Source organism: Hemiscyllium ocellatum, chromosome 3, assembly GCF_020745735.1.
Source record: "Hemiscyllium ocellatum isolate sHemOce1 chromosome 3, sHemOce1.pat.X.cur, whole genome shotgun sequence".
NCBI classification, from domain to species: Eukaryota; Metazoa; Chordata; class Chondrichthyes; order Orectolobiformes; family Hemiscylliidae; genus Hemiscyllium; species Hemiscyllium ocellatum.
In genome coordinates this window covers 75,151,709-75,179,298 of record NC_083403.1, presented here as the reverse complement: position 1 = coordinate 75,179,298, position 27,590 = coordinate 75,151,709, and the positions used below count along the sequence as shown (strand labels likewise).

The window sequence follows — 27,590 nt, the reverse complement described above, 5'->3', positions numbered from 1 at the left end:
AAACAATTTCACATTTTCCCATATAGCAACATTTTGTCCACTAACTGAACCTATCAATATCTCTGCATAAACTGTTTGCATCCCTCCTGCAAACTGTCTTTCCACATATTTTTGTGCTGTTTGCAAATTTGGTGACAGTATATTCACTTTCTTCCTCTGAGTCACTAATATATATTGTAAACAATTGTGGTCCCAGCCTCGATTCCTGTGGAACTCCCTTGATCAAAGGTCATCAACCTGAAAAAGAATCTCTCTACTCACCCATTAGCCAATTTTCTATTCATACTACTAGACTGCCTCCAATACAGTGGCTGTTATATTGTGACTTAACCTTATGTGAAGTACCTTGTCAAATGTCTTCTGAATGTCCAAATACATTTGCTGATTCCTCTCTATCCATTCCAATTGAACCTTCCTAGAAAAATTAATAGAATAGACACAACATCCTGTTCATAGTGCCATGCTAACTGTGCTCGATTAGATTATGATTTTAGATGTGCTGCTGTTACTTCCTTAATAATCCAATACCTTTTCAGCAATAGAATGAAATACAGTTGGTTCTGCCATGTGTTTTTTTCAACGCGAATTGGCTTTAACGCAGTTGAAGAATGCCGACAGTTATTTGTCGAACATGAACTTTCCTTACCTGTGTTGTGGCTATAAGGTGATTCCGGCCCCATTAGTTTAAATGGCTTGACTATTGCGCAAATGTTCTTCTAATGCAAGATTGCAGGACAACAGAACTATCGTGTTATATCAGAACTGACTGCAACTCCAGAGGCCAGTATCTCGTCACCAAGTCACCGTTTATTTACAGATGGGACACTGTAAATACACTGATCGAACTCTCAGAGTAAACAGGATGTCTGACACTCATGTTCTTATCTGTCAACCAGGGCTCCCTGACTAGACCAGATAACAGCCCCAATCAGGGAACTCATTCTATGAGGTCCACCTGGCTGACATCATTTCAATCATTACATCCCTCACCCTCGAGTCTGAAGACATAGGCTGGTTCTTCCTTTGTTGTAGCTGCTCTTTTGGACTTTTAGCACTGGGTCAGATTCCTCCAATTCTGCCTCTGATGAAGGCGGCATGTAATGCACCAGTAGCTCACCTCTTACATTCGGAGCATGTCAGAAGGAATTTATTCTCTTCAGTTAGCAAAGGCTTGAAGATGACAACATCTGTTGTGTCCCTCTCAGGTTCTGAGATCTCTCAATGTTTGATGGAGAGGGAGAATCCATGGGATTTGGAACAGTTAGAAAGGCTGTCGAGAGCTAGGCACGTTTTGCTCCCACACCATTTGTGAGCTTGCAGCTTTCATTTGATGCATGTGCTTGTTCAGGGCCGTTGCACCTAATCAAAATTTATTTGTCAATGGATTTCACCTTGTGTCGACAATGCCTCTTATCCATGCAGAGTTATTCCTGTGATTCCTACACCAAACTTTGTCCCCTGAAGTAAACTTTTTCTTGCTTAGCAACGTCTTGTGACTGGCACTGGCATTCCATTTCACCCTTCACTGGCCCAAGTCCAAGAAGATCAGATTTAACCTGATGCAGCGTTTTTCTCCCCATTAGCAAATCTAGTGGAACTATCCCTGTAGTTGCATAAGTGGTGGTCCAAAATCAAATAGGAGCTGGAACAGTTTGGTATCTAGTGAAGCTATTGGCTGTTTCTTTAAACCTGCCTTCAAAGTTTCAACTCCCTTCCTGCCAGAAAATTGGATGATGGATGGTATGAAACATATGCCACATATGTTAAATACCATTCAACTTTAGGAACTACTCAAATTCCCTGCTGGTAAATGATGGTCTGTTATCTATGACAAACAATTGCGGATATCCGTGTATTACAAAAGATGTGCACAGTTTTTCTACAGGTTGCTCCATGTTTGATGAACTACATGCATGTCCAGCCATTTTGAGTGTGTGTCCACAATGACCAAGAATATTGAGCCCATGAAAGGGCCTGTATAGTCGACGTGTAACCAAGTACAGGGTTTACCAGGCCATTCCCACGATAGTGGGGGAGCTGCTGGCAGTAAATTTTATCCTTGTTGGCACTTTTGGCACTGCAGCACCAACACGGCTATGTCCACATCCAAACCTGGCCACAAGACTGATGATCTTGATGGAGTTCAGCCAGTATCTGGTGGCAACCTTTGCTCGAGATAATCACTCTTAAACCCCATAATAATATGCCATCCTCTATTTTGGTGTGGTCTTCTGGGTCCGAGAAAAGTTTAATTTCTGGTTTTGATGGACCTTTGGTTTCCCCCATCACCACCAGCTACTTGAGTTTTGCCAAGACCAAATTTTTCTGCATCCAGAGTCTGATATTGTCAGCTGTGACTGGAAGTGTGTCCAAAAAATTTAACTCATTATGGAGTCTTCCAGCAGTGGTACCACTGGTAGTGAATCTGCTAGTGGGAGGCAGCTCAATGCATTTGCTATTTGGTTTCCCTGATGGCTTTCCAACTTGTATTTATACACATTTATTACTGCTGAACTCTGCTTGAAGCCATGGGCGGCACTGTCTTGTCCTCTTTAATTAGACCTAGCAGGTTTTGTGATCCATTTTTATTACAAATTTACCTCCATAAAGGTAATGGTAGAAGGTCCTGACTCCAAATATGACCGCCAAAGCTTCCTTCTATATCTGGGCATCTTTACCTCTTGCATTAGCTAAACATTAGCATACGCTATTGGATGTTCATCTCCATATTACCCCGCCACCATATGGGGAGGCATCACAGATCAATATCAGATCTTTCTTGGGATCATAGTGCGTCAAAAGCTTAGAGGATGATCCCTGCTTCTTCACTTCTAGAAAACTATGCCTTGGCTATGAAACCAATAAATGTTGCTCAGCAATCTAGCTGTTCCAAAGCACATGTAGGTGGACTTTCCAGGGTATACAGTCTCCTGGATACAACGCATGACTTCTGTTACTCAATTCAGGTCTAGTAGGACTCTTTTGCTGTCTCAAATCCACATACTGGCAGCAACTACAGAGGCCTGCTGGTGCAGATCCTGAAGTAAATTTTAACTGTTTGGACAAAGCTTGTCTTTGCTTTGGAGTTTTGCTGTGGGCTGACCTAGAGTCCCTCTGTTCAGGAGATTTCCTGAGTTAGGCTATACAATTGCCTGCAATCAGATAGTATTCCTCAAACTCATTTGGACTTGTAAGAGTCTCCACTGCCACCAGAATACCCTGCAACTCATATGTTCCACTTGCAGCATTTCCAATGATAAAGGCAGATGAAATGCTTGTTTGAAGTCGATTTGGGCTTCCAGTAGTAGGCATCTTTGCATGGTTAAATCATCAATCCCACATACCAAAGAGTCTCTCGACATATCATTAATGGTTCAACCGAAATCACATGCTTCTGCCAGTCATCTTAACATTCCAACACAAATTCTCCTGGTTTTTGAACTGTCAAGTAAAATAGAGAGCATCTTAGAATTAGAGGAAGCTTGGGGGTCATAATATTCCTTAACTAAATCTGTCAACTTTTGAAAGAATTTAGTATCTGGTGCCTCAGGGAAAGTTAGGCTCCTAATATCTGAAAAAGGTGCAGGTCCACAAGTTGCCAGGAGAACTACTTGTTACTTTTCAGAAGGATTTGAGGTAAAGGGAGAGGTTAAACAGCTGAGGCTGTTTTCTCTGGAGCGTCGGAGGCTGAGGGGTGACCTTATAGAAGTTTATAAAATCATGAAGAGCATGGATTGGGTAAATATACAAAGTTGTTTCCCTAGTGTGGAGGAGTCTAGAACTAGAGAGCATAGGTTTAGGGTGAGAGGGGAAAGAAATAAAAGAGACCTATGGGGCAATCTTTTCATGCACAGAGTAGTGCTTTTATGGAATGATCTGCCAGAGGAAGTGGTGGAGGCTAGTACAATAATAACATCTAAAACGCATTTGGATGGGTAAATGAATAGGGAGGGTTTGGAGGGATTTGGACTGGGTGCTGGCAAGTGGGACTAGATTAGGTTGGGATACCTGGTCGGCATGGACAAGTTGGTGTGAAGGGTCTATTTCCATGCTGTACATCTCTAAGGACTCAATAGGAGAATCATCAAACAAATATTTGTGTCCTTCTTGATGTCAGCTTTATAAACATCTCAGCTAAAGTCCTACAAAATCAGCTACAATGTATGGAACACTGCATGGATGGCTAAAAAGCATTTTGCCTGCTAGGTCCTGTGTTTGCAAATCACAAAAGGCCAACTTTCCAGAAGAAGGGCAAAGTAAACTCTATAAGATCACTCTGAAGCTCTCCTTGAAGCATGGCATCTTTTGACATCAATGACTAGGGACAGCTTGCTACCAATCATTCAAAATGGTGACAACTCATTCATCAAGTTGCATCATATTTCAATTGCAAACACCTCAATGATGACACAGAGTGGCAGCCAAGAAGGAAAACAAAGGAAGTAAATTTGACATGCTTGGTCCCATTACCTCGTGGATTTTCTGCTTTATGTGCCTAAAGGTTTGTGGGTGGAAATTTGGCCTGTTCAATCAACTGGAGATCCCCAGGCCTCAACTCTCAAACTTGAGTATACATTATCCTTGAACTGAGAAACAGTGGATAGTGACAAAAACATAAATGTAGGTTTAAGCACGATTATTATTTACAATGAGTAAAATATATCTATTCTGATTTAATGCTCAGTTTGAGTAATAATTGAGGGCTATCTCCATTCTTATACATTTAGGACTCAGCAAAGGAGAATGAGCATGAATTTAAAAACTTAGGTATTATGTACTGTAAAAAGCTGAAAAATAAAGCAAATCCACGTGAAGCAAGATTTATCTTCCAGCTTCTTTAAAACGTTGATTTAATTGTATACCTCACAAAATGTTTTTATTTGCAACATTTTAAGCACTGACTAAATGCAAAAACAGAAAGCTAAACTGATGTTTCATTGATAGTAAATTGGTCTGGGCACAAAACAGATGGTTATACTGAATACAAGTGACTAACTTCAGCTTCAGATTCTGAAGCTGGCAAAAGAGACAATGTGTGATTTCTATATAAAAACCAAAATAACCATGGATGCTGTAAAACAGAAACAGATATTGCTGGAAAAGCTCAGTAGGTGTGGCAGCATCTGTAGAGAGAAGTCAGAGTTAAGTTCCAGGTCTAGTAACCCTTCATCAGAAAGGTATGATCGACTGTCACTGGCTCATTTCACCTAACTCAGATCTGTTGGAAGTGAGTGTCAATTAGGTCCTGTGGACCTCACTGCACCCCTCTATCATGGCAAAGATGATGCTCCAAGTGGTTAATGTCATCTTCCAGTGTACCTGATACAGACCTGTAAAATGTGATACCGACAACCATAAATGGCTTGTACATTGATGGAATAGAAATGTTTTCTATTGATGAAGCAAACTGCATTATGATATTACATCTCAATGCATTGCATGTGTAGTCTACAGTGCCCTGCAGCTGGAGGAAGCCAGACATGTTGGCAAAGCTTACTGACCAGGATCCAGCACCTGTCATGGGGAAAGATGATGTGGGGGGATGCTGACATGAATTGCATCTGTTATATCCTTAATGCATTTGTGATCAAGAGATCCCACTCAGGTTTCCAGTGGATCTTTAGAAGAAACCAGACGCACACAAATTTAAAAATAACATCACCTCTGCTCAGGTCAAAAGTCCTGCTTTGGCAGAAGCCGCATTTATATCACAATGCCCTGGGGCATCCTCAGTATAGGATGCGAATGTGCCTCACTTATTTAAAGGAAATGGTATTAAGAACAAAAGACCTTGGACCATCTGTAGGTCCTCTGCATCAAGAAAACCTTTGACTGCCACTTAATAAAGATGAGAAGGCAAGGAGCAAAATCAGTTAGAGGATTGAGTGATGTGGATTACAGCGAGAATTGTAACAGAATTGAATGAAAAGTTCAGTGACACCTGTCACAAAGTTGGGAGAATTTCATTCCGTCATTTTTGCTTTTGACGAGTGGTGGGGTGAATTTCTCACTCAGCAGTGGTCAGTTGCCAATTAAGAGGGACTAGTGCTTTTAAGCGGCTCCTTAGCTGAATTAACCTCATTAATATTCAGCTTCCAATCTTACCAAACACACTAAACAAGCTAGAAGTTAAAATCTCAAAATAGAAACCACAGCAGGTACATGCCAGATTCAGCTCACTGCTTGCTCTGCAGGATCTCCAAATTGCATACAAAGTGCAACCAGGACATGTACCATGGGCACGAGACACATACACGATACTGGCATCATGTATCACAGATACTGGCATCAGCATTTCGCCAACCCTTCACGACCATCACAGTAACTTTCTGATACATGGGAAGGACAGTATGGGAAAAGAAAACTTGTTTTGCAGGGTACTGACAAATAGCACTGAATAGCTACGGTTGGCACACATTGTGCACAGGAATGGATATTCAAATCCAATTGGTCAGGCTGCATCTCAGGGGTGCTTGCTAATTTTCTGAGCTCATTCACTTAGAACCTCACATCACACCAATTTCTTGCCTTAATTCACTGATACAGTTATGCAGTCACATATGCTCGTCAGCAATCCTCAGCCAAGGAGGTGGACATACTGCCGCATAGCCTTGTGCTGCATCAATCTTATCCCTGCACCAGGAGTTGGAAGCTTATGCAGCAAACACACTACATGAGCAGCAAACAGGCCAACATATCTCAAAGTCTTAGTGGAGTCATTCTCATCAACGTTTATGACACCTGTCAGTCAGAGGTGCCGGCACAGAAAATAAAGGGCAGCCTCTCAAATCAGTCCAGGGGATTGGCCACAGTCGAGCATCTGCTTGGAGTGATCTAAGTCAGCGGGCCATGTCTCTACAGTCAAGCGAATGGGTCATAACCAGCCCTGCAGTCCATAGTAGCCAGATCAGGGTAGATAGGACTAACGCACCAGGGGTGTTAGTCGGGGGTGTGGGCACTTCTCATCTAGGGGTGTCATATTGAGTCGTTCAATGAGGTGCACCACAGACAGTTTGTTAGCTCCATCTGCAAAAACTAAGGGGAAAGGAGATGGGATATGAGGCAAGAACAAACACTGTGGCAGGAAGGAGGCACAAATTTATTATTTGGAACTAGGGTCTGCATGCTGGTGGGAAGTGGGAAAATGGTACCTACAAGGAGAATGCAGTAAACCATGGATGGGAAGGGGCAAACTAGGACTTGAGTGTTCATCCGGGATCAGAAGTATCCTGGTTTCAGCAAGGAGGGGGGCATCATCACTTACATTCCCAGTTCAGGTATATGTAAATAGTTGGTTGGAGACCTGGGACAGTGCAAATCCTCTGAGAATGTTTGAGGCTCACCAACAAGGTGAGATAGAGACTGATAACCATTTGCTAAAGTACATTCACATTCACTTCCTAATGGGCTGGGAAACAAAAGTACACAATGAGGAAGAAAATGACTCTTAATAACAATATTCCTTCTTAAACTTTGAAAAGTAAAAACATATAATAGACTTTAGAATCATTTAAATGACAATTTATATGACAAAGCAAATTGCAGAAATTTGTAAGTCACTGAATGTAAAATTCCATCAATCCATAACAATCTGAAGTATAATCTTATTAGCCTTTAATATCTTGTACTAACAAAGCCAGCCGACTACCTTTCCTGCCTGTTCTTTAAAAATGGCACATGCCCCTGAACATTTAACTCACAGCTCTGATCTCCTTGTAGCCAAGTCTCCATAATGGCTATAAGATCACACCCACTAATCTCTATTTGTACCATTAATTCATTTATTTTGTGCTGAATATTACAGAAATTTTGATTTACCTTTTGTTTCCCCATCCTTGCTTGATGTTTTTATGCTTGTACGCCATCTCTTCCAGTCCTACTCTTGATAGCACTATCGAAATATTTGACCTGTAATGCCACTATATCCTTTTGCTTTGCAAGCCTGTTTCCCACACACACTCACTTACACTCCACTAAGTTAAAGCCCTCCAATTCTATTCTATTGCTTTCTGTCTCTCGTGTTCCAAGCAACCGTGGCGCCGTCCTAGTTCCCACATGACTATCTGAAAAATATCCTGCAGTCACTCTATCATCTCTCACTTTGGCACCAGAAAGTCATCTCTGCTACAACAGATCAGAAGCCAAAAGTCCTGCAGCAAATAACTCACTTTCTGATTCCAAAGTCTCTCCACTATTTACAAGGGACTTATCTGGATAAGTGCAAGCAGCTTGACACAATCCAGGACAAAACAGCTTCTTTGACTGGCAGCATATCTACAAATATCCACTCCGTCTACCATTGACAGTCCGCAGCAGCAATGTGTACTGTCTATAAGATGCACTGCCGAAATTCACCAAGGCTCCTTTGACAACACTTTCTAAATCCACAATTTCTATCATCCAAATGACAAGGACAGCAGACATAAGGGATCAGTTCCCACAAGTTTCTCTCCAAAACACTCATCATCCTAACTTCAAAAGATATCGCCATTCCTTCAGTGTCATTGGGTTAATATCTTTGAACTCTCTAGTAGTATTATGCAGTATCCACGCAAAAAGAACTGTAGTGTTTTGACAAGGCAGATCATCACTACTTTCTCCAGGGCAACTAAGGATGGACAATAAATACTGACCCAATCAGTATGGCATCCTATGAACGAATAAAATTCCTTATGAGATACATGACTTCCAGGATTTTACTTTTTTGTTGACTCATCATACTGTAGGATACAATTTTCTGCTCTCAGTTCTCATATGCATGTGGAGCATAATGGCCAACTCCTACCCTACATATAGGATATCTTTCCACAACAGCTCTTAATGACAATGCTTTGTCGTAAACGTTTGTTATGCACATTGCTGGGAAGTTGAAAAATCCTAACATTTCTGCAGGTCTTCTTTAGTCTTGGGGAATAAATGTTGTTCAACGTTGCTTGTTTAGTTGTGTTCTATAACAGTCTCTTGTTGCAGGCTTGGCACCAGATTTCTTACAGAGGAAGCATAATGTCTTTTTGCACTGCATAACTTGGAATGCAAAACAGCTTTGCAATTACCTATACAACAGATGGCACTTATATCTTGAGGATTTGAAAGTAGGTAGACAAAAGCTTTCCTTGTGGCAACTGGATCAATAACCAAGCAAATTTAAAGTTGTCAGCAAACAATCTAGAGGGGAGATGAGAAGAAATGTTTTCATTTGGCCAGATTTGCAAAATTCTACTTGATAAGTGAGAACAGCAGAATCGATAAACAAGCTTTTAAATCAGGAAATAAAATAGGTACAGGAGGGCAAGGAAAAGCACAATCACTTTTTCAAAGTCAGCATAAGCATGATGGTCACATAGAAATGCATACAACGGTGAATTGCTATGATTCTATTATTCTTCAGCAATATAGCCAGAGCAAAATTGATATTTCATGGTGAATGAAGCTGATCTTTTGGTGTCCACAAGGGAATATACCTTCTTTCATTCCATGTATGTCTTTCGTTAAGAGTTTCACTGAACTATATTTTTAATGCACAGGCAGTGATGTATCAGCCTCAAAGCTTCATAGTAGAGTAGAGGTGAGCTGTTAAATTTAAAATCAGCTGCTGTTCATAATTTAGGTAAAATTGGCAATGGCTCTGCCCAATGCCCAAAATATCCACGCCAAAAAAATTCTTGATTTTATTTACAGCATTGTACAACTGAATGACAATTTTTTAAAAACTCCTCATCATCATTGTCACTTTTACATAAAATCAAAAATATACCTCTCAATGTAAATTTGGCTTTGCAATTTATTTAAATCACTAGTCATGCAGAAATTATTTCACAAAGTCAATGCCTCTAATTTAAAACATGAAATATATAGGTGCAATTGCTCAGCAGTTTCTAACAATACATTACTTTGAGAAATACAAGTGTAATTCTACTAATATAAGTTGAAAAGGAATTTATTTTCAATAGGCTCCTTTTCCAATTTTTTTCAGTAAAATCCCAAATACTGTGGGAAACAGTTACTATTCAAAATCTTTACAAAAGTTTACATGTTGCATTATGTCTTAGTACATATATCCTTAAAAGACACTGTCATGATGTCATCACTGCATCATAACAAGTGACTGTAAGGTATAAAAATGTCTGACTCACTTCACATGTATACTTACACACCCCCACACACTCATCTAATACCATCTTACCTACATTTCAATTTCTGTTACGATATCAGAAGCATTGCAACATCAGATATCCTCCCACAGGCAAAACACACAAAAGAATTATGCTTGCAAACAACCCAAATTAAATTGTTATGTTCATTCAAATGTACACGAGATGACATAAAAGAGGTGAGCAGTTAGATATTTGGTATTATTGCAATTCTTCTGAGATTTAAGCAGTCAGCTTGACCCTGATGTATTTGACCCTGACTACATTACACAGTCCTCCAGAATCCCTATCACCCAAAACATTTTTTTAAAATACAATTCTTTTTCTAAATGAGTTCAAAACAAAATAGTCCAAAAATAATTATTTAGAAAACTGTAAAATGGAGGAAGTTAAATGTTTTTAAGTCATCTCACCAGACTGCTTCTGAGGCCATACACTATTGATTTCATGCTATTTTCTCATGTTCAGATCACTCGAGTATTATTTAGCAAATAAAAATACAACTCATTTTTAAAACTACAATGAATTGTACATTATGCACAATACATTAAAATCACAGTCAAGTTAAATTAAGGATATTTTGATCAGTGATCCATTTTGCAGCACAGTATATAGAAATTAACAGGAATCCAAGAAACATCTTTGGCTGAAATCACAATTATTCATTTGCCCAGGGATTCCAAAAGAACATAAAATGGAAGTACTTTATTGTTATAATAAATACATTTAAAACTGTCTTTTGTGATGAGATTTTCTTGAAAGTGAAAAAATATGACAAACATACTTATTTTAATTACTGAGACAAAGAAACATTTGCCAAAAAATTGATTTTCCTTTACTTGATTTACATGAATTCAATATTTCAGGTAACTGGTTTAGAAAGGACAGAAAGTAAAGTTGATAATATATTTATTATTTCTTTTCTTCAGCCTCTACTCTTCTTCAGAACAACCTGTGAATAAAAACAAATATACTCAACCACAAAGAAATTTCTATGTTTTACAATCTATCATTATGCTTGGTACACAACGATCTGAGAACAGATTGTCATGGCTTAATGACAATTTAAGAGGTCACCAAAAATATTTCTACAGGAGTAAATTTTATTCAGTTGGAAAACCATCAAAGGAGAATTAACAGTCTAAAATCATTATACAAAGATCATCACAAATACTTCAAATCAGGAAAATTACAATTTCATCCCATTACAATGCATGATGGTTTAGAATTTAGAATTAGAATCCCTATAGTGTAGAAACAGGCCCCTCGGTCCAACAAGTCAACACCGATCCTCCGAAGAGTAACCCATCCAGGCTCAGTCCCCTATCCTATATTTGTCCTTGACTAATGCACATAACCTACACATCTGCAAATGTGTTGCTGGTCAAAGCACAGCAGGTTAGGCAGCATCTCAGGAATAGAGAATTCGACGTTTCGAGCATAAGCCCTTCATCAGGAATAAGAGAGAGAGAGCCAAGCAGGCTGAGATAAAAGGTAGGGAGGAGGGACTAGGGGGAGGGGCGATGGAGGTGGGATGGGTGGAAGGAGGTCAAGGTGAGGGTGATAGGCCGGAGTGGGGTGGGGGCGGAGAGGTCAGGAAGAGGATTGCAGGTTAGGAGGGCGGTGCTGAGTTGAGGGAACCGACTGAGACAAGGTGGGGGGAGGGGAAATGAGGAGTCCGTGTGGGATCAGTCGGTTCCGTAGGCAGGTGCTGAGGAAGGAGATGTGGCTGTGGTAACGAGTCTGTTTGAGAACGTGGCTGAAGAGCTTCTGTGCAGAGGAGATGACCTGGGAGGTGCAGTGAGAGAGGGACTCACTGAAATCCTTGTAGAGGGAGGAAGAGAGCTTCTTCAAGGAAGGCATCCTTGTAAGAGGATTCGCAGTAGGTTACACATCTCTAACACTATGGACGACTTAGCATTTCCAATTCACCTAACCTGCACATCTTTGGATTATGGGAGGAAACCAGAGCACCTGGAGGAAACCCATGCAGATACAGGGAGAATGTGCATGTGGAGTTTGCACAGTCACCCAAAGCTGGAATTGAATCCGGGTCCCTGGAACAAATTAAAGCAAATAGATGGAATAATGAAGCGAAAGGATGCCCAAGTCCACCTTGTTTACAAAGATCTAGACAAGCCCAGTTCAGGGCGGCATGGTGGCTCAGTGGCTAGCACTGCTGCCTCACAGCGCCAGGGACCCAGGTTCGATTCCAGCCTCATGCGACTGTCTGCGTGGGTTTCCTCCGGGTGCTCCAGTTTCCTCCCACAGACCAAAGATGTGCAGGTTAGATGAATTGATCACACTAAATTGCCCACAGAGTTAGGTGTATTAGTCAGGGGCAAATATCGGAGAATGGGTCTGGGTGGGTGACCTTCGGAGGGTCGGTGTGGACGAGTTAGGCCAAAGGGCCTGTTACCACACTGTAGGTAATCTAATCATACCATTAATTACACCCCAAATCAATCCTTTTCAAATCAAAGTGATGGAAGATGCCATGGAGGGGGCCATCAATGGCACTTACTGACAATCTAATGATGCTCATTTTGGTCATGCACTGACCACTCAGCGCAAGACCACATTTTAGTTTGTGTTAAACACAGACAAAAAGTTATAAGGTGTTACATTTGAAGTAGAGACTTTTGACCAAGAGTAGTGTCAAAACCCCTAGCATAATGAAGTCAATGGAAATCGGGGGGAAAAAACATTTTCCAATGAAAACAAACGTACCTCGAGCAAAAAAGATAGAATGGACAATGACCCAGGTCCAAACATCTTCAGATGCTTCATCAGTGACCTTTCCAGTCAGAAGTGGAGATGTTCAATACTGACTATGGTATTCAGTTTCATTTACAATTCCTTAGATAGAGAAGAACATACACCCACATGCAGCAAGATCTGGACAATATTCAAATTTAAGACTACAGGGGGCAAGTAACATTTGTGCTCCACATGAAGCAGGTGATCATCTCTAACAAAAGATAATGTAACTTCTGATCCATGACATTCAACGGCACCACCAACAACAACACTGACCAGAAACTTAAGTGGACCAGTCACCCACGTATTATACCTAATACAGCAAGCCAGACACTGAAGAATTCTACAGTAAGGTGACTCACCTAATTCAATAGCTGTTTCTCCATCTAAAAGGCAAAAACATAAAGCACTTCACTTGATTTATTCCCTACCTACCACATTAACATTCATTCCCCCTACTACAACCTCATCTGTGTTAGTGTACACAATTCTGACCTGGAAATACCACTGCTCTCTCATGGTCCCTAGCTCAAATTCCTAGATTTTACTCCTTATAAAAGTACTGTGGGTGTAACAATGCCACTGAACTGCAGTGGTTCAAGAAATCACAAACACCAAGGGCAACTGGAGTTAGTCAATTAATTTTCAGCTATAACCATTTAAAAGACATGGACATTGCTGGCTAGCATTTATTGCCAAAAAAACAGTCAACTACATTACTCTGGATCTGCTGTCCCATGTTGGCCAGACCAGTCAATGATAGCAGATCTCCTTCTCTAAGGGACATTTGTGAACCAGGTAATTTTTTTTCTCTATCAATGGTGGGTATGTGGTGCCATTAAGCCAGTTTTCATTTTAAAATTGAACTTCAGATTTCACTATCTGCCATGTGGGATTCAAATCCACATCCCCACAGCATTAGTCTAGGATTCTGTGTTATTTTTGCAGTGCTGTTACTTTACATGTCAAGACAGATGCTGGTCTCATGGATTGGACCACTCTGCATCTCAGAGCTCTTTGATTGCTCTCTGCGGGCTCATACATTTTGTTATTAATTGGATGCTCTCACAATCTTTGCCTTGCCTTTTTACACTTTTCATCTTCAGTCAGATCTTGGCGTACAGTACTCATGTCTTGCCTTACTCTTTAGTAAAGACATGAAATCAGATGGCTTGTCATGAATGTCAGAGGTCCTCAGTCAAGGGATTGGACATGTTGCTGTACAACACCACGCTACTTCAAGCTCATAAAGCACAGTGTGCTTGCCACACATGTGGCAAACACACCATATGCGCCAACCAAATGACGATCTTATTTTTCATGGTCTCATATCTTGCGTATGGTGAAGAAGCTGCTCTCTTCACATCTTGGACCATAAAACATTACTTAGTGCCAAGGATATGTAGCTTCTGTACTTTCATTTTTGAGTTGTAACTCAAATGACATCCACTCATGAAGCTGATGAAAACTAAACAGATATTTACAAATGTGAGAGTGTACCTACCATCCCATGCCATCCATGTGCCCTTAGAAGGTTGTCTTCTTCCCCTATATTTACATCCATTATATTTATGGAGAATGTCAGATTCTACAGTAGAGATGGAGGGACCGTGCCCAACAGTGAAGTCCATTGGCCTTGGAGTTTTGGTCAGGCAGCCCTCGGGTGCCTGTGTCTAGAAAATGTGCTGAATGTGTCCTGCCAGAGACAGTTTGAATTTAGACATGTGATGGCAGGCAGGGGGAATGGTGGAAGGTCCAGTCACCTCTTAAGGTCTACCTGCAGTGAGGTCAAAGTCCCTCCTAGCCCTATTGTCTTACCATTGGCACATTAATAGCTAGAGTGATGGACTGGAAGTCAGTGCATATATCCAGCAGATATTGAATGAGTTGACATGGCTCTTCAGCACACCTGCCAACCTGTCCAATGAGGCAGCTGGACGGTTACATGGTACATCCAACATTGGTAGAGATCTCCAACCTTCTAGTCAGTCTACCCAATGCCTCAAATAAACCTGCCTCCTGGTCCTATGTCAGCTTGTGCATTTGTCTGAAGCTGGCAACTGCTGACATTGTGGAATCTTCTCCTAACTGGGGTGGAGTCTCATCTTTAGCACTCCAGAAGCATTCCTTACTCGACCAGCTGCAGAGATGTGACAGTGATGTGCTCACCAGCAGATGCTCCCAATTCAGCTAAAACATCCACTGAGGTCTCAGCATCTGAGGTGGGAAGTGGTGCATCAAATGGTATTGGTGCCTTCTCCCTAAAAATATAGATATCATCTTGCATGGTTATTCATTTGATAGTAGTGACTATGCAGGTTCCACTAGTTGCCTAAAGGCACTACTGAAAGCCACAAGAGACTAAGTCACAAAAAAAGGGGTAGAAGTTCAGGCATATTAAGAGTACATGATAATAATGAGGGAGCGGCACAACAATAGTCAAGGTTGCAAGGACATGGAGATTTCAGCATCATCATGTAAATGGTCACAGTCCCCACCAGCTAAGGCGAGAATCCTCTCCTTATGGTAGATGAATATGCACCCCATCAGCCATCTTTGGCTCGGTGTACCTGCATACTGTTATGAGCTTTTTTTTCCAGCAATATGACAAAGGGACCGAAACTGTGGGCAAGTGAGATGAAAGTGGCTGGTGTAGGTGGGGGAAAGGTTATGAGATAGCCTAAGTACATAGGCAGCAGATGCCATTCAGGATTAGTATTCTGGTGCACGGGGTAGGGTACAAGTAAGTGTGGGTTGACAGACAGAATGGTATACCACAAGCTTTGGCAGGAAATGGGTGCAGAGTCACTGACCTTCTTAAAGCATTGTTGCCTGCCCTCCGACCACTAAAACAACATAGACCCTGATAGCAACTACGAAATGAATGAGTTACTTATGAAGGGCTTATGCCTGAAACATCAATTCTCCTGCTTGTCCTGCTGTGCTTTTCCAGCGCCACACTTTTCGACTCTGATTCTCCAGCATCTGTAGTCTTCACTTTCTCCCAGTCTCCGCTGCTAGTCTGCTAATTAGGAAGAAGTATTACCTATCATATTTGCGGAGAGACAAACAGAGTTAATGTTCAATTCCAATATGACTGCTCTTCAGAATTTCAAGCTCTGAAGAAGAATCATATCAGGCTTGAAAACATTAAGTGTCTTGCTCTCCACACATGCTACCAAACTTGTTGAATTTCTCCAGTACCTTCTGTGTCTGTATCAAAAATTCGTTAGCTGACACAGATGTTACAATAATATGCTTTGTAAAGCAAGTGGTTTTATGAATTTGCTGGCTGGATGGAATTTTGAAGAAATTAAACCAACATTCCTGTGACTCAAAACTGCAGCTAAGATGGCTGAATATGGCAGGGTACAGAATAAATTCCAAAGTCATCATCCAGTGGAGCCAATTTAGAAAACTCAAGCAGAAACATTTACTTGAATGTGTGTGAATAGAATCATCTCCTAACCAATTCAGATAACATTTAGATACTTACCTCTGTGAAGCCAACATATTCTGACAATAAACTCTGGCTTAGAAAGAAACCTATCCTATCCATAATGAGTCAAAACCATCCATCTGAAATACATCAGCTATGACCACTTTAACAATCACTGGTCAGTTAGAAAAGGGTGATCATGTGACAAACCAGCTAACTGCATTCAAGAAACTGTTTGCTCTAGACCAGAGACAAAAACAGAAAATACATCAAATTAGCAAGGCTCCTGCGCATGCGTCTCTCTCCCTGCAACCATTGCAAGCTCAAACCTTATTCACAGATTAAATACTTTCAGTGGCACATAGTTGGTCAATGAACTCAACCCTACTGTTAACTATCTCCAGAATGCCAATTAAATCATTCATCTTTCTCTTTAAACTCTCAACATTGAACTGAAAGACTACCAAATTCAGCCTAAATTCAGTCTACGAGAACCATTTCAGTATGTTTTGGAGTTAAACGTATTAATCTATGTTCCTACCTTAACGTACTGATATGTGACTTAATGTATGCAGAACCACTTTTATTATATTACTTCAAGCCAGTTAACACAATAAATACTGTTCTCTTTTCAAAAAACAAGAATTTTTTTTTTCTATTCGCAACATGTAAACAGTTAAGTCGTTCATTGAATTCGCAAGCTTATTTTCTTTTCAAATTTACATCAAGCACAGCATACAGAAAAAGGGAAGCCATTCAACCCAGTACCGCTTGGGTATGCTAGGAGAGACTGTTCAGAAAAATGCAGGAGAGGCAAGAACATGATGGGTTGAAATGATCACAGCAGAGAAAGAGACCATTCGAAATGAGAAAATTCATTTAATGGGACCAATAAAAGTTTACAGAATAGACTGTGGCAAAGCCACACTAGTTGAGAACCACTTCTATCATCTGTTGCCAGAAAATTGCAGACTCGTTGAAAATTTAAAAATTCTATTTTTAAAAAGTTCAACTGTTGAAAACTTCAGAAAGAACAAGAATGAAAAAATTAATCTGTGTGGTAGAAAGCCAGGAAGGACAGGAATCCGTGCTCCTTTATATAGCAGGGCTGAGTGAAAGTTTCCTCACTCAAATGAAATAACATCACTTAAAAGTTGTTTGAGCCCTTTCTTTATAGTTTTTAATGTACTTGTGCTTACTGTTGCTATCTATGCATTATACAGAAATAATTTTGAATTAATTCCTGGAATTTCATTAGTGAAACAAATTTAAGCTTTCGAATTTTTTCAAGATAAGAATTATTTTGTACTCTTGATTACAAAAATACCATTTACAAAATTTGGAAATCACTTACACTACAGCAGATTTATAAAGTATGTCTTTCTTTTATGTTTGGAAATATGCTTGACGAAAAAAAGATTGTGCTTAAATCCACTTTTATTTACAGACGAGTAACATATCTGGTAACCAAATTTTTGGGCTAAATATATGATCCAAATTAGCTACAACACAAAAGAAAAAAAACTGTTTTTAATAAGAAGTTTATACTCTAAAGTTACCATAAATTGCAATGCAAGGTAGATGAATCACTCAAACCATCATTTTTAACCATAGTTTACGTAATCAAAAGCAGTGCTCAGGTTAAGTCACTTACCACATACTATTTAGGGCCACTAACCTTACTTCATAAATTCAAATTTAAAGGTTACAACAATTATAGACAACCCAGAGGGTATTCCGAGAGGATTTTGAACTAATTAATTCCTTAAGTGACTAGTTCAAAATACTGCTTGAAGGACAAAGCTGAAAAAATGGAAATCAGAGTACTGGATCTATACAAAATACATACCCATGATAGTCAGATCCTCTATTCAACTTCATCTGGGTTGTATTATTTCTGTGGATAGCTTGACTGACTGACTAGCTACCTACTTGTTCCTTTTAAAAACTATGTAACAGGGGCCAAGTAAACTACCAAAGATATTTCTTCAAACTTATGAAGTCCAAGGACCAAAAAAAATTTGGATTAGACCAGATATCACACACGGAGATCATGATGCATTATTAATCCTCACCTTGTCACATTGAGGCAGACAGCATCGTAACTTGTTAAATTGCTTCCTCATCTAAACAATTTCAACAGCGTGTGCTGCCGAATAAAGGCATTCACAGCAGAGTACCAAGGTGGTTGCACAGCTAGTATGATACAATAATAACTGGAATCTCTTGAAAGACTTTTTAATCAAGAATTACACTCATTCAACAGAAACTGGAACATCTCTGGAAATTATGGCTGGAAAGTAAAGGAGACCAACAAGCCAAAGTGGGTCCTCTGCTTTCTGGAAGCTTTAGGTAGCAGAAGTGAAATGAAGGAACCATGCTTGGTTCCAGAGTGGGTCTGGAAGTGCTCAATAACCATCCTAAGAAGGAAATGGGAGATGGTAACAAAGATCAATTCCCTGAATCTGATCCCAAGGACCTCTCTGCTGTGCTGTGAAAAGTTCAATGATTTCATTAAAGTGGTTAAGGTCAGCAAGTATATATTCAAACAAACTTATTTACTACCCATCTCACATTTCTCAATTTTTCACAGCCTCCCTTTCACCCATCAGCAATTAGGATGCATGTGGAATATTCAGACTCCATTTCATTCTCTCACACTTGATGATGCTGCTTTTCTCGCACCCACCTGTTGCTGCTTCTAAATACTTTCAGCTATATATCCATGCTGCATACAATATCCAGCACAAACATTTTGTCCTTTTCTTCAGGAAAGAGTGGCAGAGAATTAAGGGCAACGATTAACACTTTTGTATCCACTGTCATGGAGTATAATTAGTAGACTTATGTTCCCACCTTGTCTTCTCAAATCTAACCTCATATTAATCATATTAGATTGCAAGCTATAAATGCTGAGAACCCATGACCCTCTGCTTTCCATCATATCCTTCTTCCCTAACCCCAACAGTCCCATTCTGCATTTATGATTCCAGATAGTCAAGAATGACTGCTCATCAGCCATTGTTTCACCATGAATGATGAAAATTACACCACAGCCCAGAGCTACTCAAGGCCATCTGATTAACAAGTATAATTGATTATCTGACATTTAGTCAATTTCTCAGGATATTGCACATCCTTAGTTAATAAGATGTCTGTACAGATCACCTAGTCACTATTAAGGAACATGAAGGAGTCCAGCTTCAAGTTGATACAGGGTTTCAAAAAAGGATTAGCGAACTTATATGGGTTTTCCCTGATGATCGATGATACTTTTGAGGTCACCATTATTGAGATTAACTTTCAATTTTTAACTTACTAAATCAAATTTATGTTTCACTAGTTGCGGTGGTGGGATTTTAACTTTTGACCCCCAAAATTTTCACTTGGGTCTCTGGATTGCTAGTCCAGTGAGATTTCCACAATGCCATCATCTACTGCTCATGTTTCAAAACAGTGCAAGATGGCATTGAGAGCTAGTTACTTTCAAACCAGAAATAAACCATGGCCAAAATTAGACCAGAGTCAATTTTATACTGCAGAGTCAAAGATGATTCAAGTATAAGAATTTTGGAACTTAACAATACAGAGAATCTCAAAATATGATACAGAAAGCCAATCATCCCATACTCACTGAGCAGGCATTGGCTTAACTAGAGCTTCTAAAGAAATTAGGGTGAAGGAATCTCCCCTCTGAATGTAAGTATTTCATATCCATTAGGAGAAAGTGAGGACTGCAGATGCTGGAGATCAGAGCTGAAAAATGTGTTGCTGGAAAAGCGCAGCAGGTCAGGCAGCATCCAAGGAGCAGGGGAATCGACGTTTCGGGCATAACCCCTTCTTCACTAATGAGGAAGGGCTTATGCCCGAAACGTCAATTCTCCTGCTCCTCAGATGCTCCCTGACCTGCTGCGCTTTTCCAGCAACACATTTTTCAGCTATTTCATATCCATGCCAATTGTTTCCCCAATATTAGCAAAAGAAGAAAAAAAAATGTGTTTAGTAGAAGTTATTTTTCAATTCATGAAAGCAGTATTGAGATAATGAGCAAAGAACATTTACATCTTTACCATTCATACTAAAGTTGAGGTGTTGCCATTAATATTTCAATAGAGCATAGTCAGGATTTTTGAACAGTGTCCACTGAAATCAATGCCCAAACAGAATATTTAATATATCTATTAAACAGGTAAGCCACATTAATAAGATTAATGTTAAATAAATTTTGGCAACTTAAAACCATTCTTATTTTACCTTTGCCACTTCCTTGACATGCTTTGGCTGAATGGTAGAACTTTTTGATTCAACAGCTTTAGTCCTCGCCTCCACTGCCAAACGATGAAGGAACAAGAGACAGTTTAAATGTACCTATACAAGTAAATATTAAAAAAAATTGTCAAAATAGATAGTTAAACAGCAGCTAGGTAAAGGGGGAAGAAATTTCTGTATGTAACCCAAACAATTGGTAAAACCAGTGAGTTTTCTCCATCAAAATGATTTAGCAATCTAACCAAAAAAGATTATCTTTCATATCAATGCAATATTGTGCAAAGAAAATCATTTCAGGCTTTCCCTCAATAACACACTGCCTCCTCTTGGCTTCACTGTATTCAAAATTTACATGTGCAATATTTCACACAGATTTAATCTGTGTGGAAGCATTCACAGGTCTTTTGTTCTCTCCATAAACATATAATAAAAATGAGCATAGTTGAAACAATCAAATCAGATGAATTCATTGTACACATCAGAATATATAAAATCGTATTCTTGCAAGTTTATCTTTTGAAAAAAAACTTATCAAAACATTGGTTTTTATTTTCTGACTTTTAAACTGAAAAACCACTCAAAATCCTTTTAGCATTGCACAATGAATCAGATGTTAGAGACAATGTTTAAAGTTCATGTTACCATTAGATGGATCATTGTGTGCATATGTACAGAATTAGAGCATTTTGTTGGAATGCGAGATGTTTAAATTTCAATCTGGAATTTATGATACTTATTAATACACAAATTGAATTGTGCTGTAATGAATCGGGTCATATACCCAGTCAGTGCGCACTCTGATGGGTGGTGATATCCCACAATAAGTTAGAAGACAGAAACAGAATACAAATGCAATACAAAAACAAGGAAGATATGCAGAATCTTTCTGAATTACTGATCAGATCCCAACTGGAGGAATATCACTTCCATGTATGTACATATCGCCAACATAAGCAACCAGCTCTCTCCAGTCACCTTTAAAGACACCATGCATTGGGACCCCACTAAAATTGTAACATTTAAGTCCTGTTTATTAAGGGTTTCTTTTAAATAGCTTTGTTCTTGGGATGTGGGAAAATTGCTGAACCAGATTGTCCAAAGGACAGTTAAGAGTCAACACATTGTTGATCAGAAGTCACACATTGGCCAGACCAGGTAAGGATGGCAAATTTCCTTCCTGTTGTAATGTTAAAAGATTAAATTGTACTTTCTCTCTGGACACTAATGTAATGTTATAGGATTAAACTGTACTGTCTTTGGATAGGAGTGTCATTCTTCCAAGAATATGGATGACTCACACTTCATTTGGGCAGCCATTTACCACTACTCTCCCGCTATGATCAAATTAAATTCTCATTCGGTTCCTTCAATTCACAAATACTTTCATAGCATCCACTGAAGTTAGGACATATTATAGCCACATGGTCTTGGGGAATCACTGAGTCAGGAAATCGTGTGCATAACAATTCCCCCGAATTATGGCATTTACATTTACATGACCTCATTCTATCATTGTAACATCTGGTTACTGGGGGGTGCATTAAGGCACATGGAGTTTGCTCATCATGAGCAGCAACCCCCATACAATTTAACTCTCTTCTCAATGTTTTGGCCCAGAGTGCTGCTGGGAATTAATTTTGCCACCCTTCATGCTCAACTCACGCCTAGCCCTTTAATCATTGTCAGCACATAAGACTCAATACCTTTCTGCACATTTCTTCAAGAACATGCATTTGCTTGTTCACAAGACTTAATCATTCATAAATTTTCTGAATAATTGCATCAACATTCTGGCCTAACAGAAATCTGGCTTGGGGTAATAACATCCTTTTCCTAAAGTAAAGCCTCCCACCTGATCGCAACTCAAATCTTGTCCCATAAAGATTATTACAGTGGCAATGTGGTCACTTAGCACCAGGGCACTCCTTGGCCTGACATCCTACTCCTCTGCCACTTTCACGTCCTTTGACCATTTCACCTTATTCCACTCTTCTCACCTTTTTGATCAAACAAAAGTCATTTTCTACCAAACTTGCAAACACAACAAAAAATCTATCACATGAATATTTAATTTGCCTTTCTTCTCAGCTCCAAATGACTTATTCTCAGTGATTTCACCCTCTATAGCAACTCGTCATGTTCTCTCTCACACTCAGCTCACTGTCCTCTTGTCCTCCCTAAATTTCTTCCACCATGTAAACTCCATTATCAATGTTCACAAGTACACCCTTGACCTTGTCATTTCACATTCTTGGTTCTCCAACTGTACCTTTTAAAATAAGGCAATTTTTTGATCAGTTCCTTTTATTACTGACCACTCACATTACCTTTCCATGTCCTACCTCCTCTGCTCCTTTGGAAAATATACTAGCCACAATTTTCACTAACAACTACACTTCAAATTTATAACCCTTTAGTCCTCCCTTTATCACAACAGTTCACCATCTACTAATTGGTTCAAACAAACCCTTGTTATCACTTTCAATGCCATAGTCCCCAATAAAACTCTTTTCCGCACTCATTTTCATCTAGAAAGATGTTGTGAAACTTGAAAGGGTTCAGAAAAGATTTACAAGGATGTTACCAGGGTTGGAGGATTTGAACTATAGGGAGAGGTTGAATAGACTAAGGCAGTTTTCCCTGGAGCATTGGAGGCTGCGGGGTGACCTTATAGAGGTTTGTAAAATCATGAGGGGCATGGATAGGATAAATAGACAAAGTCTTTTTCCTGGGGTGGGGAAGTCCTGAACTAGAGAGCAATTGCTTAGGGTGAGAGGGGAAAGACATAAAAGAAATCTAAGGGGCCATTTTCACGCAGAGGGTGGTACATGTATGGAATGAGTTGCCAGAGAAAGTAGTGGAGGCTAATACAATTGCAACATTTAAAAGGCATCTGGACGGGGTTTGGAGGGATGTGGGCCGGGTGCTGACAGGTGGGACTAGATTGGGTTGAGATATCTGGTTGGCATGGACAAGCTGGACCAAAGGGTCTGTTTCCATGTGTACATCTCCATGACTCTAGCACTGGATGTACCAGGAAAGGATAAACCGTAGGCGGCACGGTGGCTAGCACTGCTGCCTCACAGCGCCAGAGACAAGGGTTCAATTCCCGCCTCAGGCGACTTTCTGTGTGGAGTTTGCACATTCTCCCTGTGTCTGCATGGGTTTCCTCCTGGTGCTCCGGTTTCCTCCCACAATCCAAAACTGTGCAGCATAGGTGATTTGGCCGTGCTAAAGTGCCTGCAGTGTTAGGTGAAGGGATAAATGTAGGAGGATGGGTCACACTTCGGCAGGTCGGTGTGGACTTGTTGGGCCGAAGGGCCTGTTTGCACACTGTAAGTAATCTAATCTAATACTTCCTTCAATTAAGTAGTGCGAAAACTGAAGCCATTATATTGAGGCTCTGGTCAAAAATAAAGGAAAAAAAGGGGTGTATGATAGATATAGACAAATAGATATGAATCAAGTGAACAGCATAAAAAGATGTCGGAGCAATCTTAAGAGGGAGATCAGAAGGGCAAAAAGGGAATATGAGACAGCCTTAGTATAGACGGTTAAGAACAATCCAATGAGATTCTACAAATACATGAAGAACAAATGAGCAACTAGGGAGAGGATAGGGTCTCTTAAAGATCGATTAGGTCATCTATGTATGGAACCACAGGAATGGGGGAGATACTAAACAAATATTTCATATCAGTTTTTACTTTTGGAGAATGACGTGGATGCTCGGAAACTTGGGGAAATAAATATTGATGTCTTGGAAACAGTTCATCTTACAGAAGAGGTGGTGCTGGGCGTCTTAAAAGACGTAAAGATGGATAAATCTCAGGGATCTGATCAAGTTCACCCCATGACATTGTTTGAAATCAGAGAAGAAATTGCAGGGCCCCTAGCAGTTATTTGTATCAGCTACAGCAATGGGTGAGGACAGGAAGGCAGCTAATGTTGTGCATTTCTTTGAGAAATGCTGTAAGGAGAAGCTTAGGAACCATCAGACGGTGAATCTGACATCAGTGGTGAGTAAGTTGTTGGAGGGGATTCTGACAGATAGGATTTACATGCATTTGGAGAGGCAAGGACTGATTAGGGATAGTCAGCGTGACTTTGTGCAAAGGAAATTGTCTCACAAACTTGATTAAGTTTTTTTGAGGACGTAACCAAAAAGATTGACAAGGGTAGAGCGGCAGGCATAGACTTTAGTAAAGCCTTTAACAAGGTTCTGCATGGTAAACTGATTAATAAAGTTAGGATACTGAGGACTACAGTTGCTGGAGTCAGAATAAATAAAGGATGGCACTGGAAAAAGGACAGGTCAGGCAGTATCTGAGCAGCAGGAGAGTCAATGTTCTGGAGGAGATTCCTGATGCAGAGTCGTGCCCGAAACGTCGACTCTCCTGCTCCTCAGATGCTGCCTGACCTGCCCTGCTGTTTCAATGGCCACACTCTATCTATGCTGATCAATAAAGTTAGAATACATGGGATTCAGGGAGAGCTTGTCAACTGGATTAAAAATTGGCTTGACTGTAGGACAGAGAGAGTGGTGGTGGAGGGTTGTTTTCAGACTGGAAGCTTGCTGGGTCCACTGTTATTAAGTTTGCAGACAACACCAAAATTGGTAATATAGTCGAGAGTGAAGAAGATTACCTAAGATTACAAAGAGAGCTTGATCAATCGGGTCAACAGACTGAGAAGTGGCAGGTGGTGGTATTTGGAAAGTATTCAACCTGGAGCTCATTGACCAGTGATGTCCTGCAGGGATCACTTCTGGGACCTCTGCTCTTTGTGATTCTTATAAATGACTTGGATAAGAAAGTGGAAGAGTGGGTTAGTAAGTTTGCTGATGACACAAAGGTTGGAGTTGTGGACAGTGTGGAGATTGTTGTAGGTTGCAACGAGACATTGACAGGATGCAGAACTGTGCTGATAAGTGGCAAATGGAGTTCAACCTGAAAAAGTGTGAAGTCATTCACTTTGGAAGGTCAACTTTAAATACAGAATGCAGGGTTAAAGGCAGGATTCTTGGCAGTGTGGAGGAACAGACAGATTAGATTAGACTTACAGTGTGGAAACAGGCCCTTCGGCCCAACAAGTCTACACCGACCCGCCGAAGCGCAACCCACCCATACCCCTACATTTACCCCTTTACCTAACACTATGGGCAATTTAGCATGGCCAATTCACCTGACCCGCACATCTTTGTGACTGTGGGAGGAAACCGGAGCACCCGGAGGAAACCCGAGAACGTGCAAACTCCACACAGTCAGTCGCCTGAGTCGGGAATTGAACCCGGGTCTACAGGCGCTGTGAGGCAGCAGTGCTAACCACTGTGCCACCGTGCCGCCCACAAATGGATCTTGGGGTCCATGTCCATAGATCCCTCAAAGTTGCCATCTAGGTCGGTACGGTTGTTAAGAAGGTGTATGGTGTGTTGCCTTTCATTAGCAGGAGAATTGAGTTTAAGAGTCCCGAAGTTAGACCGCATTTGGAATATTGTGTTTAGTTCTGGTTGCCTCATCGTAGGAAAGATGTGGAAGCTTTAGAGAAGCTGAAGAGATTTATCAGGATGCTGCCTGAACTGGAGAACATATCTTATGAAAAATGATTAAGGGAGCTAGGGCTTTTCTCATTGGAGAGAAGGAGGTTGAGAGGTGACATAATGGAAGTGCGCAAGATGCTGTAAGGCATGGATAGAGTAAGTAACCAGAGACTTTTTCCAATGGTGGAAATGTCTATCATAAGGGGGCACAATTTTAAGGTGATTGGAGGTAGTTGAGGGGAGATGTCAGAGGTAGGTTCTTTACTCAGAGAGTGGTGGTGCATGGAATGTACTGCCAGCAGTGATAATAGAGTCAGATAAATTAGGGACTTTAAGCGACTCTTCAATAGACCCATGGAAGTTAGTACAATGAAGGATAGGATAAAAGGCCTGCACAACATCAAGGGGCCGTACTGTTCTAATTTACATAAATGCGAGATATTGCATTTTAGTAAAGCGAAAAAAAAAACTGGACTTGTACAGTTAAAGGTACGACCCTGGGTAGTGCTGTCAAACAGAGGGATTCAGGTACATACATTCTGGTTCGGCAACCAGTGATAGGAAAAGGCACGCGGAACAGATTTTCCCTTCCGGGAAATTGGGAGCGTATGCTCCCCGGACACAGCGATGTTAGTCCAATTACTCGGAGAGCAAAGGGTGGATAGCTCAATCCAAACGGCTGACACTCGAACTAAGGCAGAAGTGCGCAGGCGAGGCCAGAGACCTTCCAATGTCCAGGGTGGGAGAGGGATGGAATAAAGGTTTATTCGAATCGGGGCGAGCAAGCTCACCATGATGTGGACGTCCTTGCTGAGCCGCAGTTGCGGTTTATGTTTCTTCAGCACCGAATGCAAGCTCCTCCGCGGAATCGCGCGCCCCACCATCGTTAACGGTTCCGAACCTCGCCTTCCGTTCAAACTGCAGCCAGCCAATCAGCAAAGAGTCCCCTCCCCTTCCCGCTGCCGCGCACGCTCACGTTCCGCGTCCAGGACACACACTGCAAGCTGTTGACCAATCAGGCTCTTGTGGCGATTATCATTCCGACCTGTCCGAGAAGTTGTGTCAAAACATCTCCCTCCAAGCTGTTTGAAAAAAACAGCTCCTAATCCTTTGTCCCTTTAGTAAGTTATTTTGAAATGTTCTATATTGTAACTTTAAGCATTTTTTGAGACGCATAATTTTAATTTTAATTGAACAAGTTCTTTGCAACAAACGAAGTTTTTCAATGTCAAGTTCCTTTTCTCTTGCCGAGGGAAGTATTCACAGCCACTTCTCTGGTAAGCAGCTACATTTTTGAGCTGTTTCATTGCTAACTCTGATGATCATTCTATGGATAATTGGTAACAAAGCTATTGTATTTTTGCGAGGACCATTTGCTTCTTCCATGTTCCAGACAATGCACTTGGAGGGGTGAAGTCTCCCACCAATTCAA

The 27,590-nt window shown here is 40.6% G+C and overlaps 1 protein-coding gene across 1 annotated transcript; it reads right to left on the bottom strand.

Moving 5' to 3' along the window:
• Positions 1–9,791: 9,791 nt before the first annotated feature.
• cenpw (centromere protein W) lies at positions 9,792–27,082 on the bottom strand. Its single transcript, XM_060821211.1, has 3 exons — positions 26,950–27,082; positions 20,605–20,718; positions 9,792–11,103 (listed from the first exon to the last, which is right to left on the bottom strand). The coding sequence occupies exons 1-3, from the start codon at positions 27,040–27,042 to the stop codon at positions 11,077–11,079; spliced, it is 234 nt and encodes a 77-aa protein (XP_060677194.1). The 5' UTR covers positions 27,043–27,082; the 3' UTR covers positions 9,792–11,076.
• Positions 27,083–27,590: the final 508 nt, after the last annotated feature.